Source organism: Mesoplodon densirostris, chromosome 2 (genome assembly GCF_025265405.1).
Source record: "Mesoplodon densirostris isolate mMesDen1 chromosome 2, mMesDen1 primary haplotype, whole genome shotgun sequence".
NCBI lineage: Eukaryota > Metazoa > Chordata > Mammalia > Artiodactyla > Ziphiidae > Mesoplodon > Mesoplodon densirostris.
The window spans coordinates 163546799-163569172 of NC_082662.1; the positions used below are offsets into that span (position 1 = coordinate 163546799).

Consider the following 22374-nt stretch of genomic DNA (forward strand, 5'->3'; position numbering starts at 1 on the left):
CCTAAGATGTGTTCTTGAAATCTATGTGCAAATAAAATGTTGGTTTAAAAGCACCAAAAGCCCAGAAACCATATAGACTGTACTTTCTGAGTCAGTCACAACTTCAAATGGTCTATTATGTTGTCAAGGCCATGTATTGTGATTCTTGATCAGAAAATCTGATTCCTATAATCAGAAGCTTGCTATTCACTAATGGGCTAACTAGAAAAACAACAACAACAACAACAACAACTACTACTTTGTGGTACAAGGAAAATAAAAGTCCTCTTCTATTATACTTTCCCAAATTTGTCTCATTGGGTACAGGTTTTTATCAGACCTCTTTAAAGTGGGAGCACATGTCTGATGCCTGCAGAGGAGGAATCAGTTAACAACAGAGGAAGGACAAAGCAGATTCCCCTCTAGTTCTACATATCTGAGAGAGAAACCTGTTCTGTGAGGGAGAATAATTTGGTATCTATATCACTAGGTAAGAGAGCAAGGCAAGGAAAAGTAAAAGCCCCCAAAATAAGTGAAAAAGTAGAAGTCAAATGGCAATTCAGATCATTAGGAGAGATTTGGAAGTTGGAGTGGATATTGACTGTGTTCCCACAGTGGCTTAGTTGAAGAAAGATAAAACAGGTGGGAAAGAGACGGAGAACATTTCCCAATGCCCCTCTTCTTACTTGGCAACAAGGTAGACTCCATGATGATGAAACAGTGGTTGGGAAAACTGGTTCCAGCAATTCTCCCTCTCTAGAGCAATATCCACTTGTTGCAGTCCAGAGCAATTCAGCAGAGTTCTCAGTGCATCTCGAGCATAGCTAAGGTCCCAAAGAAGAGGAGAGTTGTCACCTGCGAGTGGCCTTCACATAACTAGATACAAGTGATTATTTGCCTTTTCATTCTCTGTTGGGCAGGATGCCAGTTTTGGGAAAGGGGGGTGTTTCAAAGGAAAAGACCATTAAATGCTCTTCATCTCCCCTGATAACAGGACATGGGATGTGGGGTTAAACTGAAATTGTAGCATGTAAAATCTAGGATTAATCATAGAGCAGCTTATTAGTTTATTAGTTTATTAAAAGCTTATTAGCAAAAGAAGTTAAGTGATGTGAAGACATGCTAAAGGTGCCTGTTGATTGTCTTCTTTGGATGCTTTAAATAAATAGAATACATTCTTATCTACTTGGGATGATTTGGTGTATGTCTGCTTGAAAGACAGAGAGTGGATTAAATATCTTAATGGGACTGATTGTGTCTTAGAGTCCTGCCTGGCTTAGAAGTCCACACCAGATGAGGGCAAATAGCAGAAAGTTGGGTCCTGATTTCCCTGGAGAGCAGGAAAGCTTACCGTAATCTCTTGGGCAAAAGAGAAGAGCCAAACCTTACCTTATGTGGACAGAATGACTGCATGCTATCATAAGCCCACACATCACATCACCAACCACAAAATAAATTTACAGTTCACAAAGCACATTTGTGCACATTAGTTTTACCTTCCATGTAATTTACCCTGAGAGATCACTATCAGAGTAAATGGCAGAGCTAGTACATGTCCGGTTTTGGACCTGTTGTTCCTCCCTACTCTCTCTCTGCTTGGTGGCTTCCCTTTGTGGCAGGAAGAAACCGTGTTCTGTGGGAGTGGTTTTTTTTTTTTTTTTTTTTTTTGCGGTATGCGGGCCTCTCACTGTTGTGGCCTCTCCCATTGCGGAGCGCAGGCTCAGCGGCCATGGCTCACGGGCCCAGCTGCTCCGCGGCATGTGGGATCTTCCCAGATCGGGGCATGAACCCGTGTCTCCTGCATCGGCAGGCGGACTGTCAACCACTGCGCCACCAGGGAAGCCCATGTGGGAGTGGTTTTTTATACACTGCATACACACTCAGGGAAGCTCCCAGCTTACTTCTAGGTACTTAGGGTAGTTACTTTTCCAAAGGCATCCTACCCTGTAGAGGAGAGAAAACTGTAATAAATGAATATACTGCACAAGGGATTATATAGTTGCACATGATCCCAAGGGAGTAGAAATATTTGACAGCTGGAAGCTCATTTCTTATACCACTAGTATCTCACATAGTCCTGTCTTCTGTCATCAGTCTCAGGTTGCTGGTGTAAAAGAGTTGAAATATGAGGGCCATCAAGAGCTGGGGGAAAAACTGGGCCACCGCTTTCTTGTAAGAATGAATAGTCAGCAGTGTGCACAGGGCCTGGGATGCCTATAAGGGAAGGAAAAAGGAGTCAAGAATGTAACCATCTCCCTTTAAACCCAGTCAGCAGTGGTGAGGTGGGTGGAAAGGCAGGGACTCTGCAACTCCTCCCCCAAATTCCTTGAAGGAAGCCTGAAGCATGCATGTGTATTCATTCTTTCAATAACAGTTACGCAGTCCATTATGAAGCAGGAACTGCACCAAGCATTCTCTGGCCATGGGCTCCCAAATCACTATCAACAGTGCCTGGTTGCCAAACCAGCAGGATGCAAGCTGATTCTCAAGGAAGGCATACCTCCCAAGGCTCCATGCCTATGTGGTCATGAAAAATAGTCTTACCAGTAACCCAGGTCCCCCCAGAGCTTCAACAATCCAGGGCAGTGAAATATTTAAGGAAGGGCATGCCAGGTCACTAACAAATTGTTTGGTCTACTGACCACTACAATACCCACTCTATCAGAGAAACACATCTCATCACCTCACATTTGTGGAGCATTATCCATTTTTTCCCCTATTATATCTCTGTCAGACTTGAATTTACTCCCAGGAGTGGTGATGTGGGTGCTTGGGAGATATATAATGATGGACACAAATGAGATTTGGCCTTCACATGCCTATCAAGAGTCTGTGTGATCTGGCTGGTGGCTGCCTCTCTGATACCATCTCCTACACCTTCACTCTTGCTCAGTTACTCTCCAGATGTTTTGGCCTCCTTGCTTCACTGATATACCAGGTAAGCTCCCGTCACCACGTGGCTTTTGCCCTTCTCTCTGTCTAGAACTCTCATGCCCAGATTATCTGCAAGGATCACTCCGTCACCTCATTGAGGTCTCTGATTTGATGTCACTACAGCAGAAAGACCTGCCCTGACCAATTTACCTAAACCTTCCCTGCCACTTTCTTTTCCCCACCCCACTTTATATCTCTTCTAAGCTTTATATCATCTGACACATAACACATTTTTTTGGTTCATTGTCTGTGTCTCTTACAAGAATGTAAGCTTCATGATCGAGGTGTGGCATGTAGTAGGCACTCAATAAATATGTGTTGAGTGAATGAATGAATGAATGAAGGAGAGCCAGATTGTGTTCAAGGAAGTATGGCTGAGGCTGTGAGCAGATAGGGATTTTCACGACTAAGAAAACACCACCAGGAAAAAGAAACACTCATTGTATTATTTACCGCCATGGACATCATGTTAGTCGTGTCAAGAGAGAAATATATTCTTCCCGCTCTTCTTTCTTCCGTTGCCTCAGGCTTTTCTTTCAGTATCAACAAGATTGTCTTCAGCACAAGTGGAGCCACACTTGACTCAGAGCCAGCCGCCTGCCACATCAGTATCAGAGTGCTGCAAACACAGCCCCCATCCCCGATAATGAAAATCATACGTTTTTCATTTCCTACTCAACACTGTGACACAAATCAGGAAAAGAGTCTTGGTTTTACATCTTTACAGTGCAAAGAAACTGCAGACAAGTCCAAAACTAACTGATATTCCCATTTCCAAATGATCCCATTAAGTTTCTTGTCCTTGAAAACAGAGGAAGAATTTCAATATGGTCTTGTGGAAAATAAAGACGGTAAGTCTGCAAGTTCATTTCCTACTGCAATTTAAATATCTGTCCAGCTCAATATCAGGAACTGGTCAGCTTTCTGTACTCCATACTCTTCCCTCCCACCTTGTGACCTTGTTTGTCCTGGGATAATAGAGGATTTAAAAACTGGTACGGAAATACAAATTAATATATAAATAAATATATCAATTAAAAAAACTAGGTAAAAAGCTAACTAAATTTTAAAAAAACTACATAACTTAAAAATTAGAAAATTAAATTTAAAAACTAGGGCTTCCGTGGTGGCACAGTGGTTGAGAGCCTGCCTGCCGATGCAGGGGACGTGGGTTCGTGCCCCGGTCCGGGAAGATCCCACATGCCGTGGAGAGGCTGGGCCCATGAGCCATGGCTGCTGAGCCCGCGCGTCTGGAGCCTGTGCTCCGCAACGGGAGAGGCCACAACAGTGAGAGGCCCGCGTACCACAAAAAAAAAACCAACAAAAGACTAAGCCATTTTCCCAAATGTCACACATATAGTCAGTGACACAGATGTAACTAGAACCCTGGCTTCTCAATCTCCAATTCCCAAGCTCCTTTCCCTACATACCTGTCACACTTCAAGATTATTCTTACTATTGCTCATCTTAAAAACTGCTATGTGTCAAGCCATGCTGGGTTCTGAACTCTGTCGTTCTTTCTCTTTGCATTTAGGTTCCTAATGTGGGGGTCTGGTCCCTCAGAACATGGACACACCTATCTCTCTAGAACCCCAGTACTCAATTGCTTTTATCTGCAGGGCTTATTCATAGTACCATGCTTAGAACCACATGGACATCAAATTTCTCAAGCCCTGTCTCATTCTCTTACCTCTTTTTTTTTTTTTTTGCGGTACACGGGCCTCTCACTGTTGTGGCCCCTCCCGTTGCAGAGCACAGACTCCGGACAAGCAGGCTCAGCGGCCATGGCTCACGGGCCTAGCCGCTCCATGGCATGTGGGATATTCCCAGACCGGGGCACGAACCCGCGTCCCCTGCATCGGCGAGCGGACTCTCAAGCACTGCACCACCAGGGAAGCCCTCTCTTACCTCTTGATCACACCTTCTTTCTGTTTCTCTGTTTAAGCTTACCTACAAATCCCAGTTTTTCCACCTCAATCCTCACCTACTATTACACAAGATATGCTAGTGACTATTTTAATTTTCACCTAATTCTAATTGTGTTTGCTTTCTGTACCTCCTCAGTACACACTGTTTGTAACGGATTCATTGGCAGCTTTTATCTTATATCCATGTGGGTATATTCACTCTCCTCAACAGAATGCTTGAAGGCTGGTAATACTTTACACACAGTGGGTACTTAGTTCCTGAATGAGAAAACACTGAGTCTTATGAATATTTTTAGTTTCCAAGAATTTTCTGAATAGTAAAATACCTTGTGAGTTTAAGCTTCCTAAAAAATACAATCTTTAAGTTGGAAATAGAAAGTCGGTCATATAATTGGTTTAGTATTTTGTTGATTTCATTGCCCTCTTACAGACATTAACTAATTTAATCCATATAACAGCTTTATAGATGAAAAGAACTTTCCTCATTTCATAGTTGAGGAAATTGAGGATCAAGGAGTTTATGAAACTTACACGATGTCACACAGGATATAAGGGTCAAGGCTGGGATGCAATTGATTTTCATTTGTTTCCAAAGCCTGAATCCTTTCCATAATGTAATATCCTGCCTTTTATATTGTTAATAGTAGAGAAATAATACCTTCCCTTCCAGTGTACAAACTACAGAAATGCAGTGGTGTGATTTAATAAGCTCCTCTAACGTGGCTGTTAGAGTCATAGTGTCACGTAGGCTCACCTTAGCATACTTTCTTCTTAAATATTTCTCATGACCCTGGATCATGAATTTCAAATAAACAGTTAAGGGACAAGGACAGGTAAAATTCCCAATTATACCTGGGAATTTTAAATGTTTTATTATTTTATTGGTGGTTGGAAATATGTCTGTCCTTCATAAATAAGAAAAAAAGACTATGAATTTTATCACATGTGGGGAAAAAACCATTATAACTTTGAGAAGAGGTTTTTCAATGTGGGATATGCAGCAGAACACAATTTAAGTCCTCAGATAAATAATAGCAACAATTATGATTTCTTGATGGTCTACTGTGTGCCACATATTTTACAAAGATATGAATACTATAGATGATCTTATTTAAGACTTACAATCATCCTATGTGGTACAAAAATAGATATTCTCTTTCAGAAAAAAAGAAACCAGATCTGATTTGTTCAGGTCTGTCTGACTATGGAGACTGAACAAACTCTGTGGAAGGGGTGAGAGGGGCCTTACTTGTCTGCTGGGACTGGGTAGTCCATAAGTTGAAAGATGACCTTCTTCGGTGAAGTACGTGTCAACAGGGTAATGACCCTCAACATAACTTGCTTCAAAATGGGAGAAACATTTCCACACAATTGCTTATAAATAACATCCACAATTTTAGACACCTGGAAAAGCAATTTCACAGGTCAACAAGAGTCTCTCGTTGCACAGCCACCTCTAATCGAGGCGTTTCTTAGACAAAAGAATTCAGTCCCTCTCAGAATGACCAAGGCAGCAGTTAACACACAAATAAGCACTAGAGGAAAGCATATTTATGTGCATTACTATACAATGAAAATGTTTATTTGGATGAGAAATAAACATGCATTTATTTTTTTCTTCTGATTTTATTGAGATATAATTGTCATAAAGCAAGGTATAAGTTTAAAGTGTATAGCATAACTATTTGACTTACATATATCGTGAAATTATTACCACAATAAGTTTAGTAAACCTCTATCACCTCATATAGATACAAAATAAAAGAAAAAGAAAATATTTCCTTATGAAGAGAACTCTTAGGATTTACTCTCTCAATAACTTTCATATATAACATAAAGCAGTGTTAACTACATTTATCATGCTGTTCATTATATCCCTAGTACTTATTTATCTTCTAACTGGAAATTACCCCTCCCACCAGCCTCTGGTAACCACAAATCTGATCTCCCTTTCAATGGGTTTGTTTATTTATTTTTGAAGTATAATTAACCTATAACACTATGTTAATTCCTGGTGCAGAACATAGTGATTCTGTATTTCTATACATTACAAAATGTTCACCACGGTAAGTGTAGTTACCATCTGTCACTGTGCAAAGATATTATATTATTCTTGATTATATATGTTTCCCACACTGTACATTTCATCCCTATTACTCACCAGCGTCTATGTCTCCAGGTGAGTCCAAGTTGCCTCCTGCCTCTCTAGGAGGCTCTCCAAGATCAGTAAGTGGGTCTCACCCAGGCTCCTTTCAAATTACTGCTTCTGCCCTGGGTCTTGTGGAGCATGTGAGGTTTACTATGTCCCCTTTAAGAGTGAAGTCTTTGTTTCTTACAGCCCTCTGGCTCTCCTGAAAGCAAGCCCCACAGGCCTTCAAAGCCAGATGTTCTGGGGGCCCATCTTTCTGGTGCAGGACCCCCAGGCTGGGTAGCCCGATGTGGGGTTTAGACCCCTTGCTCCTTGGGCAGAACCTCTGAAATTGTGATTATCCTCCTGTTTGTGGGTTGCCTCCTTGGGGGTGTGGATATTGACTCTACAGTGTCTCTGCCCTTCCTACTCATCTCATTGTGCTTCCTTCTTTACAGCTTTAGTTGTAGATTTTTTTCTGCTAGTTTTCTGGTCTTTCTCGTCAATAGTTGCTCTGTAAATAGTTGTAATTTTGGTGTACCTGTTGGAGTAGGTGAGCTGAGGGTCCTCCTATTCTGCCATCTTGGCTGCCTCCCAATCTATGCATTTATGGATAGTGGGAGAATACCCATTTTTTTTTAAAAAGGTTTATTTTGGTTGGGTAGACTTTATTGCATAAAACATATAAGCTCAATTCAAAAAGCATATGTACAATATAATTCGAGTCCTTTAAAAAGAAAGTCAAAATAATGGAACAGAATAACAACAGAACAATATACTTCCCCAAACATTTTGACAATTAAAGGAGATATGAATCTATATTTTGAAGGAGTGAACTATGTGTTGAGGGAATGGACTAGAATGGTAAACACTGAATCATAATCTTTCAAATTTTCTTTATAGGCTCCAAGTTAGTTTTATTTTTTCCTTGTTTTCTGGCTTTATTCTTTTATTACAAATTATTTTTTTAACATCTTATTGGAGTATAATTGCTTTACAATGGTGTGTTAGTTTCTGCTGTATAACAAAGTGAATCAGTTATACATATACATATGTTCCCATATCTCTTCCCTCTTGCGTCTCCCTCCCTCCCACCCTCTCTATCCCACCCCTCTAGGTGGTCACAAACCACCGAGCTGATCTCCCTGTGCTATGCAGCTGCTTCCCACTAGCGATCTATTTTACGTTTGGTAGTGTATATATATCCATGCCACTCTCTCACTTTGTCCCAGCTTACCCTTCCCCTCCCCATATCCTCAAGTCCATTCTCTAGTAGGTCTGTGTCTTTATTCCCATCTTACTCCTAGGTCCTTCATGACCTGTTTTTTTTTTTCCCTTAGATTCCATATATATGTATTAGCATACGGTATTTGTTTTTATCTTTCTGACTTACTTCACTCTGTATGACATCTGTAGTTCCATCCACCTCACTACAAATATCTCAATTTTGTTTCTTTTCATGGCTGAGTAATATTCCACTGTATATATGTGCCACATCTTCTTTATTCATTCATCTGATGATGGACACTTAGGTTGCTTCCATGTCCTGGCTATTGTAAATAGAGCTGCAATGAACATTTTGGTACATGACTCTTTTTGAATTATGGTTTTCTCAGGGTATATGCCCAGTAGTGGGATTGCTGGGTCGTATGGTAGTTCTATTTTTAGTTTTTTAAGGAACCTCCATACTGTTCTCCATAGTGGCTGTATCAATTTGCATTCCCACCAACAGAGCAAGAGTGTTCCCTTTTCTCCACACCCTCTCCAGCATGTATTCTTCGTAGATTTTTTGATGATGGCCATTCTGACTGCTGTGAGATGATATCTCATTGTAGTTTTGATTTGCATTTCTCTAATGATTAATGATGTTGAGCATTCTTTCATGTGTTTGTTGGCAATCTGTATATCTTCTTTGGAGAAATGTCTTTCTAGGTCTTCTGCCCATTTTTGGATTGGGTTGTTTGTTTTTTGTTATTGAGCTGCATGAGCTGCTTGTAAATCTTGGAGATTAATCCTTTGTCAGTTGCTTCATTTGCAAATATATTCTCCCATTCTGAGGGTTGTCTTTTGGTCTTGTTTATGGTTTCCTTTGCTGTGCAAAAGCTTTGAAGTTTCATTAGGTCCCATTTGTTTATTTTTGTTTTTATTTCCATTTCTCTAGGAGGTGGGTCAAAAAGGATCTTGCTGTGATTTATGTCATAGAGTGTTCTGCCTATGTTTTCCTTTAAGAGTTTGATAGTGTCTGACCTTACATTTAGGTCTTTAATCCAAAAAATTATTATTGAAATATAGTTGATTTACAATGTTGTGTTAGTTTCAGGTATACATCACGGTACTTCAGTAATTCTTTTTCAGATTCTTTTTCCTTATAGGTTATTACAAAATATTGAGTATAGTTCCCTGTTCTATACAGTAGATCCCTGTTGATTATCTATTTTATCTACAGTAGTATAAATATATTTATCCCAACCTCCTACTTATCCTTCCCTCCAACTTCCCCTTTGGTAACCATAAGTTTTGCTTTCTATATCTGAGTCACTTTCAACTTTGTAAATAAGTTCATTTGTGTGTTTTTTTTTAGATTCCACATATAAGCAATATCATATGATGTTTCTCTTACTTGTATGGCTTACTTCACTTAGTATGATAATGTCTTGGTCCATCCATGTTGCTGCAAATGGCATCATTTCATTCTTTTTTACGTCTGAGTAATATTCCATTGTATATATATATACCACACCTCTTTATCCATTCATCTGTTGATGGAAATTTAGGTTGCTTCCATGTCTTAGCTATTGTAAATAGTGCTGCAATGAATATTGGGGTGCATGTTACTTTTTTTTTTTTTTTTGGCGGTACGCAGGCCTCTCACTGTTGTGGCTTCTCCCGTTGTGGAGTACAGGCTCCGGACACTCAGGCTCAGTGGCCATGGCTTATGGGCCCAGCCGCTCCACAGCATGTGGGATCTTCCCGGAATGGGGCACGAACCTGTATCCCCTGCATTGGCAGGTGGACTCTCAACCACTGTGCCACCAGGGAAGCCCTGCATGTTACTTTTTGAATTATAGTTTTATCTAGATATATGCCCAGAAGTGGGATTTCTGGATCATCTGGTAACTCCATTTTTAGTTTTTTACAGAACCTCCATACTGTTGTCCACAGTGGCTGCACCAATTTAAATTCCCACTTAGAGTGTAGGAGGGTTCGTTTTCTCCATACGCTCTCCAGCATTTATTATTTGTAGACTGTTTTTTTGAAATAAATTTATTTATTTTTGGCTGCATTGGGTCTTCATTGTTGCATGTGAGCTCTCTGTACTTGCAGCAAGCCGGGGCTACTCTTTGTTGCGGTGTGTGGGCTTCTCACTGCAGTGGCTTCTCTTCTTGCGGAGCATGGGCTCTAGGCTTGTGGGCTTCAGTAGTTGCTGCACGTGGGCTCAGTAGTTGTGGCTTGCGGGCTCAGTAGTCGTGGCTTGCGGGCTGTAGAGCGCAGGATCAGTAGTTGTGGTGCATGGGCTTAGTTGCTCCATGGCATGTGGGATCTTCTTGGACCAGGGCTTGAACCCATGTCCCCCTCATTGGCCAGAGGATTCTTAAACACTGAACGACCAGGGAAGTCCCTATTTGTAGACTTTTTGATGATGGCCATTCTGAATGGTGTGAGGTGATACTTTATTGTAGTTTTCATTAGCGTTTCTCTAATAATTAGTGATATTAAGCATCTTTTCATCTGCCTGTTGGCCATCTGTATATCTTCTTTGGAGAAATGCCTATTTAGATCTTCTGCCCATTTTTTGATTGGGTTATTTGTTGTTTTTTTTTGATATTGAGCTGCATGAGCTGTTTGTATATTTTGGAAATGAATCTCTTTTTGGTTGCATCATTTCCAAATATTTTCTCCATTCTGTAGGTTGTATTTTGTTCTGCTTATGGTTTCCTTTGATGTACAAAAACTTTTACATTTAATTAGATCTCATTTGTTTATTTTCGTTTTTATTTCCATTATTCTAGGAGACTGATCTGAAAAGATATTGCTGAGATTTATGTCGAAGAGTGTTCTGCCTATGGTTTACTCTAGGAGTTTTATAGTATCTGGTCTTACATTTAGGTCTTTAATCCATTTTGAGTTTGTATTTTTTTTTTTTTTTTTCTTTTTGCGGTATGTGGGCCTCTCACTGTTGTGGCCTCTCCCGTTGCGGAGCACAGGCTCCGGACGCGCAGGCCCAGCGGCCATGGCTCACGGGCCCAGCCGCTCCGCGGCATATGGGATCCTCCCAGACCGGGGCACGAACCCGTATCCCCTGCATCGGCAGGCGGACTCTTAACCACTGCGCCACCAGGGAGGCCCTTGAGTTTGTATTTTTATATGGTGTCAGAGAATGTTCTATTTCACTCTTTTACTTGTAGCTGTCCAGTTTTCTCAGCACCACTTGTTAAAGAGATTGTCTTTTCTCCATTGTATATTCTTGTCTCCTGTGTCATATATTAATTGACCATAGGTGGGTTTATTTCTGGGCTTTCTATCCTGTTACACTGATCTATATGTGTGTTTTTGTGCCAGGACCATACTGTTTTGACTACTGTAGCTTTGTATTATAGAATGAGCTCTGAAGTGTTCCTTCCTCTGCAATTTTTTGGGAACAGTTTCAGCAGTATAGATATTTTCTCTATATGTTTGGTATAATTTACCTGTGAAGCCATCTGCACTGGGCCTTTTGTTGGTTGGGAGTTTTTTTTTGTTTTAATTTTTGAATTTTAATTAATTATTTTTATACAGCAGGTTCTTATTAGTCATCAGTTTTATACACATCACTGTATACATGTCAAACCCAATCGCCCAATTCATCACACCATCACCCCGACCGCCCACCGCTTTCCCCTCTTGGTGTCCATATGTTTGTTTTCTACATATGTGTTGCAATTTCTGCCCTGCAAACCAGTTCATCTGTACCATTTTTCTAGGTTCCACATATATGCGTTAATATACGATATTTGTTTTTCTCTTTCTGACTTACTTCACTCTCTATGACAGTCACTAGATCCATCCATGTCTCAACAAATGACTCAATTTCGTTCCTTTTTATGGCTGAGTAATATTCCATTGTATATATGTACCACATCTTCTTTATCCATTTGTCTGTTGATGGGAATTCAGATTGCTTCCATGACTTGGCTATTGTAAATAGTGAAGCAATGAACATTCGGGTGAATGTGTCTTTTTGAATTATGGTTTTCTCTGGGTATAAGCCCAGTAGTGGGATTGCAGGATCATAGGGTAATTCTATTGTTAGTTTTTTAAGGAACCTCCATACTGTTCTCCATAGTGGCTGTATCAATTTACATTCCCACCAACAGTGCAGGAGGGTTCCCTTTTCTCCCCACTCTCTCCAGCATTTGTTGTTTGCAGGTTTTCTGATGAAGCCCATTCTAACTGGTGTGAGGTGATACCTCATTGTAGTTTTGATTTGCATTTCTCTAATAATTAGTGATGTTGAGCAACTTTCCATGTGCTTCTTGGCCACCTGTATGTCTTCTTTGGAGAAATATCTATCTAGGTCTCCTGGCCATTTTTGGATTGGGTTGTTTGTTTTTTTAATATTGAGCTGCATGAGCTGTTTATATATTTTGGAGATTAATCCTTTGTCCATTGATTCGTTTGCAAATATTTTCTCCCATTCTGAGGGTTGTCTTTTCGTCTTGTTTATGGTTTCCTTTGCTGTGCAAAAGCTTTGAAGTTTCATTAGGTGCCATTTGTTTATTTTTGTTTTTATTTCCATTACTCTAGGAGGTGGATCAAAAAAGATCTTGCTGTGATTTATGTCACAGAGTGTTCTTCCTATGTTTTCCTCTAAGATTTTTATAGTGTCTGGTCTTACATTTAGGTCTCGAATCCATTTTGAGTTTGTTTTTGTGTATGGTGTTAAGGAGTGTTCTAATTTCATTCTTTTACATATAGCTGTCCAGTTTTCCCAGCATCACTTATTGAAGAGACTGTCTTTTCTCCATTGTATATCCTTCCCTACTTTGTCATAGATTAGTTGACCATAGGTGCGTGGGTTTTTCTCTGGGCTTTCTATCTTGTTCCATTGATCTATCTTTCTCTTTTTGTGCCAGTACCGTATTGCCTTGATTACTGTAGCTTTGTAGTATAGTCTGATGTCAGGGAGTCTGATTCCTGCAGCTCCGTTTTTTTTTTCCTCAAGACTGCTTTGGCTATTTGGGGTCTTTTGTGTCTCCATACAAATTTTAAGATTTTTTATTCTAGTTCTGTAAAAAAATGCCATTGGTAATATGATAGGGATTGCACTGAATGTGTAGATTTCTTTGGGTAGTGTAGTCATTTTCACAATATTCATTCTTCCAATCCAAGAACATGGTATATCTCTCCATCTGTTCGTATCATCTTTAATTTCTTTCATCAGTGTCTTATAGTTTTCAGCATAAAGGTCTTTTTTCTCCCTAGGTAGGTTTATTCCTACGTATTTTATTCTTTTTGATGCAGTGGTAAATGGGAGTGTTTCCTTAATTTCTCTTTCAGATTTTTCATCATTAGTGTATAGGAATGCAAGAGATTTCTGTGCATTAAATTTGTATCCTGCAACTTTACCAAATTCATTGATTAGCTCTAGTAGTTTTCTGGTGACATCTTTAGGATTCTCTATGTAGAGTATCATGTCATCTGCAAACAGTGACAGTTTTACTTCTTCTTTTCCAATTTGTATTCCTTTTATTTCTTTTTCTTCTCTGACTGCCATGGCTAGGACTTCCAAAACTATCTTGAAAAATAGTGGTGCGAGTGGACATCCATGTCTTGTTTCTGATCTTAGAGGAAATGCTTTCAGTTTTTCACCATTTAGAATGATGTTTGCTGTGGGTTTGTCATATATGGCGTTTATTATGTTGAGGTAGGTTCCCTCTATGCCCACTTTCTGGAGATTTTTTTAATCATAAATGAGTACTGAAGTTTGTCAAAAGCTTTTTCTGCATCTATTGAATGATCATATGGTTTTTATTCTTCAATTTTTTAATATGGTGTATCACATTGATTGATTTGCATATATTGAAGAATCCTTGCATCCCTGGGTTAAATCCCACTTGATCTTGGTGTATGATCCTTTTAATGTGTTGTTGGATTCTGTTTCCTAGTATTTTGTTGAGGATTTTTGCATCTATATTCATCAGTGAAATTGGTCTGTAATTTTCTTTTTTTGTGGTATCTTTGTCTGTTTTTGGTATCAGGGTGATGGTGACCTCATAGAATGAGTTTGGGAATGTTCCTTCCTCTGCAGTTTTTTGGAAGAGTTTGAGAAGGATGGGTGCTAACTCTTCTCTAAATGTATGATAGAATTCACCTGTGAAGCCATCTGGTCCTTGACTTATGTTTGTTGGAAGATTTTTAATCACGGTTTCAATTTCATGACTTGTGATTCGTCTGTTCATATTTTCTATTTCTTCCTGGTTCAGCCTTTTCAGATTGTACCTTTCTAAGAGTTTTTCCCTTTCTTCTAGGTTGTCCATTTTATCGGCATACAGTTGCTTGTAGTAATGTCTTATGGTCCTTTGTATTTCTGTGGTGTCTGTTGTACCTTCTCCTTGTTCATTTCTAATTTTATAGATTTGGACCCTCTACCTTTTCTTCTTGATGAGTCTGGCTAAAAGTTTATCATTTTAAAAAATGTTTTCAAAGAACTAGCTTTTATTTTCATTAATCTTCTACTGCTTCCTTGGTCTCTATTTCATTTATTTCTGCTCTGAACTTTATGATTTCTTTCCATCTACTAACTTTGGGTTTGCTTTGTTTTTCTTTTTCTAGTTGCTTTAGATGTAAGGTTAGGTTGCTCATTTGAGATTTTTCTTGTTTTCTGAAGTAAGCTTGTATTGCTATAAACGTCCGTGTTAGAACTTCTTTTGCTGCATCCCATAGATTTTGGATCGTTGTTTTCATTTTTATCTGTCTCTAGGTATTTTTTGATTTCCTCTTTGATTTCTTCAGTGATCCATTGGTTGTTTAGTAGCATGTTTTTTAGCCTCCACATGTTTGTGTTTTTTACAGTAGTTTCTTATAGTTGATTTCTAATCTCATAGAATTTTGGGTGGAATAAATGCTTGATATGATTTCAGTTTTCTTAAATTTACTCAGGCTTGCTCTGTGGCCCAGCATGTTATCTATCCTGGAGAATATTCCATGTAAACTTGAAAAGAATGTGTATCCCACTTCTTTCAGATGGAATGCTCTTTAAATGTCAATTAAGTCCATCTGGTCTAATGAGTCATTTAACACTATTAATGTGTTACTGTTAATTTCTCCTTTTATGTCTGATAATGTTTGCCTTGTATATTGAGGTGCTCCTATGTTGGGGGCATAAAAAGTTACAATTGTTATTTCTTCTTCTTGGATTGATCCCTTGATCATTATGTATTGTCCTTCCTTGTCTCTGGTAACAGTCTTTATATTAAAGTCTATTTTGTCTGATATGAGTATTGCTGCTCCCGCTGTCTTTTGATTTCCATTTGTATGGAATATCTTTTTCCATCCCCTCACTTTCAGTCTTTATGTGTCTCTAGATCTGAAGTGGGTATCTTGTAGGCAACGTATATATGAGTCTTATTTTTGTATCCATTCAGCCAATTTGCGTCATTTGGTTGGAGCATTTAACCCATCTACATTTAAGGTAATTATCGATATGTATGTTCTTATTGCCCTTTTGTTAATTGTTTTGGATTTGTTTTCTGTAGGTCTTTTTTCTTTCCCTTTCCTCTTTTGTTCTCTTATGATTTGATGACTGTCCTTAGTGTTGTGTTTAGATTCCTTTTTCTTTTTTGTGTGTATGTACATTATAGATTTTTGGTTTGCAGTTACCATGAAGTTTTGATATAGTAGTCTCTCTCTATATATATATACACACACATGATTGTTTTACATTCCTGATATCTTAATTTCTAATGCATTTTAAATATCTTGCATTTGAACTCTCCTCCTCTCACGATTACTGATTTTGAGATCATATTTGTGTGTGGATAATTTCCTACATTTACTGTAAGTTTGCCTTTACTGGTGAGCTACCACTCTCATAATTTTCTTGTTTCTAGTTGTGGCCTTTTCTTTTCCACTTAGAGCAGTTCCTTTAGCATTTATTGTAAAGCTCGTTTGGTGGTGCTGAGTTCTTTTAGCTTTTGCTTGTCTGTAAAGCTTTTGATTTCTCTATTGAATCTGAACGAGAGCCTGGGTAGGGTATTCTTGGTTGTAGGTTTTTCCCTTTCATCACGTTAAATATATCATGCCACCCCCTTCTGGCCTGCAGAGTTTCTGCTGAAAAATCAGCTGATTCCCTTGTATGTTATTTTTTGCTTTTCCCTTGTTGCTTTTAATGTTTTCTCTGTCTTTAATTTTTGTCCATTTGATTACTATGTGTTTGGGTGTGTTCTTCCTTGAGTTAATCCTTTATGGGATTCTCTGTGCTTCCTGAACTTGGGTGATTGTTTCCTTTCCCATGTAAGGGAAGTTTTCAGCTATTATCTCTTCAAATATTTTCTCAGGCCATTTCTCTCCCTCTTCTATTTCTGGGACCTCTATAATGTGAATGTTGGTGCCTATGACCTTGTCCCAGAGGTCTCTTAGACTTTCTCCATTTACTTTTATTCTATTTTCTTTATTCTGCTCTGCAGCAGTGATTTCCACCACTCTGTCTTCCAGCTCACTGATTCATTCTTCTGCCTCATTTATTCTGCTATTAATTCCTTCTAGTGTATTTTTTCATTTCAGTTATTGTATTCTTATTTTCTAACTCTCTGATGAAAACTTCTTGTACTTTCTTGCTCTGTGCATCCATTCTTTTCCCGAGTTCTTGGATCATCTTTAAGTTCATTACTCTGAACTCTTTCTTGGGTAGATTGCCTATCTCCATTTCACTTAGTTGTTCTTCTGGAGTTTTATCTTTTTCATTTTGTCTGGAATATATTCCTTTGCCATCTCTTTTTAAAAAAAAATTCTATTTGTATTTTATTTATGTAGTAGCTTAGTTATGTTTCTCAACCTTGAAGAAGTGGCCCTCAGTAGGGGATGTCCTTTGTGTTACAGCAATACACTTTCCTCTTATCAGTGAATGGCCAGGGACTAGCTGGTCCCAGGGTAGGTTCTGACCTGTGTTTGCACACTCAGTTCTGCAGCCTGTGGGATCATAATTTTCTTGCTTCTGGTGCCTGCCCCTTGGTGGGTAAGGCTGGTTTAGAGGCTTGTGCAGGCTTCCTGGTGAGAGGGGCCAGTACCTGCCTTCTGGTTGGTGGACCTGTGTCTTGGTCCTCTTGTGGGCAGGGCCATGTAAAGGGATGTGTCTATTCGTGGCTATGGGCTCAGGAAGTCTTTAGACAGCATGTTTGCTGATGGGTGTGGCTGTGTTCCCACCTTGTTGGTTGTTTGGCCTGAGGAATCCCAACACTGGAGCCAACAGGCTGTTGGGTGAGGCCAGGTCTCAGTGCCAAGGACCCAAGCAAGATATCTTCCTCCAGCCAGAGTTCACATAGATGAACACTCCCTGATATGTCCACCACCAGCTTTTATGACCCCAGAGAGAGCCACAGCTGCTCTCTGCCTTCCGAGGAGACCCTCCAAGACCAGCAGGTAAGTTGGCCCAGGCTTCTATGAAATTACTGCTTTTGCCCTGGGTCCCAGTATGCACAAGAACTTGTGTGTGCCAAGACTGGAGTCTCTGTTTCCCCCAGTCCTGTGGAGCTCCTGCAGTCAAGCTCCACTGGCGTTCAAAGCCAAATACTCAGGGGGCTCCACCTCCTGATTCTGGGGAGCCTGCCATGGAGCTCAGAGCTCACTCCTGTGGGAGAACTTCTATGACATGATTATTCTCCAGTTTGTGGGTCACCCACCTGGGTGGTATGGGATTTGGTTATATCACTAGTGTGCCCCTTGTACCATCTCATTGTGGTTTCTTCTTTGTGTCTTTGGATGTAGAATATCTTTTTTTAAATAGATCTTTATTGGAGTATAATTGCTTCACAATACTGTGCTAGTTTCTATTGCACAACAAAGTGAATCAGCCACATGCATATCCATGTCCCCATATCTCCTCCCTCTTGAACCTCCCTCCCTTTCTCCCTATCCCACCCCTCTAGGTGGTCACAAAGTACCGAGCTGATTTCCCTGTGCTATGCGGCTGCTTCCCACCAGCCAACTGTTTTACATTTGGTAGTGTATATATGTCGATGCTACTCTCACTTTGCCCCAGCTTCGCCCTCCCACCCCATGTCATCAAGTCCATTTTCTATGTCTACTTCTTTATTCCTGCCTTGCAATATCTTTTTTGGTAGGCTCCCGTCTTTTTTGTCAGTTGTTGTTCAGCAGTTGTGATTTTGGTGTACTTGTGAGAGGAGGTGAACTCGGGTCTTTCTACTCCATCATCTTGTCTCCAATCTCTCTTCATTTTTGAAAAAGGAGAGTTTTAGCTAGACCTGGAATTTTTCTCAAACCAATGGTTGTATATTCAACATCAAATTTAATCTACCCAGATCACCTCACTTCTTATTTTGAAAGTACTTCTCAGAGACCATAAGCTGAAAAGTTGTTTGATGTAAATTTACATTCCATTTCAATTGCCTCGTATACAATTGAATTATCTGTGCCCAACCCTCTACTCTAAACAAACAAAATGGAGTGTTTATTGTAAAACATTTATCCCACCACGTATGCTCCAAGGTAAACATGAAATGGGAGACACAAACCAGTGATCTTCTCCAGAGTTCTCTTAACTATTGGGTTTAGAGTTTTTTCTTCTCATCCTCCTCCTACTACTTTAAATGCAGCATGCCCCTAAAATAAGCCAGCTATGTTACTGTATGCTCAATTGTAGAAATGATTTCCTTCAATCCTGAAGGAAAGACATGCTGTGTTAGATTTATTTAGAAATAGTAAGCCCACAAACTATACTTGCAATTTAGGAGATTTTCAGGATAATTTTAATGCAATTTTTCATTATAACTGACTTTAGAATCCAATCCTGTTTAAACCAAGAATCCAGTGTATTCAGTAGTTCAATTGTTTGTGGGAGCTGGGGTGGGGAAATAAGTTGCCGAACCCCATTTTTGTTCAGTTTATTTCTCCATGTTTAATGATTTCATTGTAGCACAGGCTAGTTTTACACATCTAGTTTTCTAATTGGCTTCTTGTCTTCTCCAGGACCTGATATGGTTTTACCTAGCCTCCTTTTCTCACTGCATGAGAGGAGAACTTTTATTTTGTTAAAGAAATGACTGTTGCCCTCCAGCTTTCCCCTCGGTCTGCATGCCTTTTGGAATGCTCCTGTCTGTAGAAGCATGAGAGTTTGTAAGAAGCATTATTTCCCCTTTCCTGCTCTCTGAGTTTGAGTGCAAGCACTCAGTTTATCTACAATCACATAACACTGCTATGTCAGGAGAGGGAACTGGGAGTTCAGCCCTTATGTCTCAGGGCTGGTTTCATTGGCATGTGACCTATGCTTTTGCACAAGGTCCCACATTCAGAAGGTCCTTCACTTTGTTTAAACCTCTGCTGTCATCATATTGAAAATTTTAATAAGTTTTTCCTTGAGTTTGTGTTTTGTAAGTGAAGTCCCATGGGACAGTGGAGCCTCTGTGTGTGTGTGTGTGGCAGTATGAGAGTCAGCTACGGTTCCTGAAGCCTCATTCAGCGGCAGCATTCACAATTCCCTAAGAACACAGAATTCCAGTGGACCCATGATGTGCAGGGGTTCAGTGGGAAATCAAAGCAGGTATAAGATAAACATTTATTGATGCCTCAACCACTTAGGCTGAAAATGATGACATAGAAGGAAAGAGAAAGATGTGTCAATCCATAAATTCTTTTCCTTTCAATCTTTCCTCACTCACAAACAAAATGAAGATAGAGAGTGTTAATAGAATGTGTGAATGACAAGGAGTGAAATAAAGACAATTAAGGTAGTTTTGTGTAGTGTTTACCACTCTAAGAATAAAATAAATATGCATGCATGAAATATGAATTGTAGTATTTTGTTAAGTTGTGTGCTCTTATATTTGCAGCTATGATTGGCATTGCACAATAGAAAGATGGATGGCAAAATGCATGCTAATATTATAAACTTTTAGGTTTTTTTTTAACTTAGAAAATAACAACACCATGACAAATTGAGAGAGAGAGAGGGAAAATCTTCATATGTTTTACATCTAATGGTAGTTTTTTTCTATGTTTTGAATAAGAAGCCCCACATTGCAGTTTGCACTGGGCCCCACAAATTATGTGGCCAGCCCTACAGCTAGCTGAGGGTTCTTAAAACTTTCCTTAATGGTTACACAGGGGATTTCAATTACAGTTTTACTATTTTATTGTTGTTAATGCATTTCTTTAAACTTTGAAGCAAGTATAGCAAAATGTTACAATTTGGTGTGATTGGTGAGTGAATGTTCATTACATTATTTTGAAACTCTTCTGTATGCTTGAAATACTTCACACAAAAGCCTCATTCTATTGAAGTGACGTAATAAACAATGGCAAGAAATATATATGAAAAGAAGGAGGCGTATAACAAAGGCAGTAAGAGCCCATTAGAGAATACATTCTGCACTCCCCTGCTCATTGTCAAGTATCTTACCATGGTGACCTTCTGGGCATAATATTCCAGAGTCAGTTTCACTATGGTTGCTGCCTCCGATGCAGTTGTTTTGTCAGGTGCAGAGAGTCTCATCAGGAGACTCCACACAAAGTCAGTTAGCAAGCGTGGCAATAAGGTTTGTCCTACACTCTGAAACCAAAAAGGAGAGTCATGATCTCAGGCCTTACTTATATCAAGAGAAGCAAGACAGCTGAACCCAGATATCCTGAGGGAAGCTTCAGGGCCAGGCAGGGCCGTATGATTTTTGTGGGCCCTAGGCACCTTTGCTACTGTGGGCCTTTTCCTCCATTAAAAAATATTAAAAATTATATTTTACAATTGTGTTGCTATTAAGATGACTGTAATTCAAGTTGAATTATATATATTTTTTCATCTGATTTTTAAAGCAATTAAAACATTTTCATCTGAATAAGTCAGCTCTGGGGGCAAGCCAGGGAGAAGTGGAAAATCATGGCATTGCAATTCAGAGGAACTATAAAATATTGATTCTATCCCATTTCAGCTATTCAAATACTAGAAATTATTGTGAACTTCAGCTTTGAAAATGAATTTGCTCAGATCAGAAGCAAGCATGATTTGTAGAAGATGAAGGAAAGGGTGGGGTAAGAAAGGCAGGGTCATTCAAGGGTGTGGACTTTTTCTCAGAGAAGTATCAAGAAGTGGGAAGAGAAAAAAAGGCCCATATGTCCACGACTGAGGTACAACAACTACAATTCAAACAATCTCTTTTTAAAGTTAGAGGAATATCCATGGGCCATAAAATGTGAAAAAAATCACAATATTATGGATCTCTCAATTAAGAAAGATGAATGAACCACATTTCCTCCTTTTGTATATGTGTATGTATATATATATATTCAAAATTTCCTTTATGTGCGTGTGTGTGCCATACTCTAAAATACAGAAAGTACTCAATATTGCCAATAAAAGCTTTTCTCCATCCCCATTAAAGTAATTGAACATAGCTCTTTCTGGTCAATAGGGAAGGACTGAGGTCTCAGTGAAAGTTTATGACCACCAGGCTCCCTCCTACTGGACAGAGGGGTGAGGGATAGTATTTTTGGAAAGCTATGAAAGATGGATAAAGGAGGGTCACTAAGGCTTGGTGAGGTGAACTGAATATTATAAACAGTTTGCTCTACTTTGAGAAAACCAGATTTAATTATATAAGATATTGAATTTAAAAAAATCATTGGAAGAGGGAATATTCTCTTTTGCATATTTGTTTATTCAACAAAATATTTTAGTTTGGTGTCTATTAAAAAGTTGTAGAAGGAGCAATTCCTAGTGAAACTTAGAGATAGTGTTAGAAGTTTCTGGTATGTCAAGGTTGAACAAAGAAGAATAAACCTGACTCCATATTGGATCTATTCCTTTAGCTCTAGCCTTTGTGCTCCATTGCCTGTGCTTAGTCATGCTAGCTTTGCACCTTTGTCTCAAACAGTAAGAGAATGTGACCTATAGCCCGGAATATACATACTAATCCTTTCTCAATATTCTGCCTCCCAGGCTTGACCTTTAAATGTATAACACATTTCCATTCATATAGAGATAAAAAGGTGCAGAATAGAAAATAATAGTTGTCTTGTTGGAGGTTTACAGGAACATTGTGACCAGACCTACCTGGACAGCTGCAAGAACAAAGGATTTCTTTGTTCTTGCACCAATTAGTTTGTAACAACCAGTCACACCTCCCCTCCCCTTTTAATGTAAAAGAAGCCTGAATTCTAACTCGGGTAAGATGATTCTTTGGAACACTAGTCCACCATCTT

At 39.3% G+C, this 22374-nt stretch overlaps 1 protein-coding gene across 1 annotated transcript in view; it reads right to left on the bottom strand.

The window, feature by feature from the left end:
* Positions 1–22374, bottom strand: part of MROH9 (maestro heat like repeat family member 9) — a 92800-nt gene that overhangs the window by 19442 nt on the left and 50984 nt on the right. The window contains exons 9-13 of the mRNA XM_060078641.1: positions 20582–20731; positions 6091–6245; positions 3367–3532; positions 2051–2193; positions 666–803 (exon numbers count right to left, since the gene is read on the bottom strand). Coding sequence (XP_059934624.1) covers positions 666–803; positions 2051–2193; positions 3367–3532; positions 6091–6245; positions 20582–20731 — 752 coding nt within the window. The remainder of the gene's footprint in view (positions 1–665; positions 804–2050; positions 2194–3366; positions 3533–6090; positions 6246–20581; positions 20732–22374) is intronic.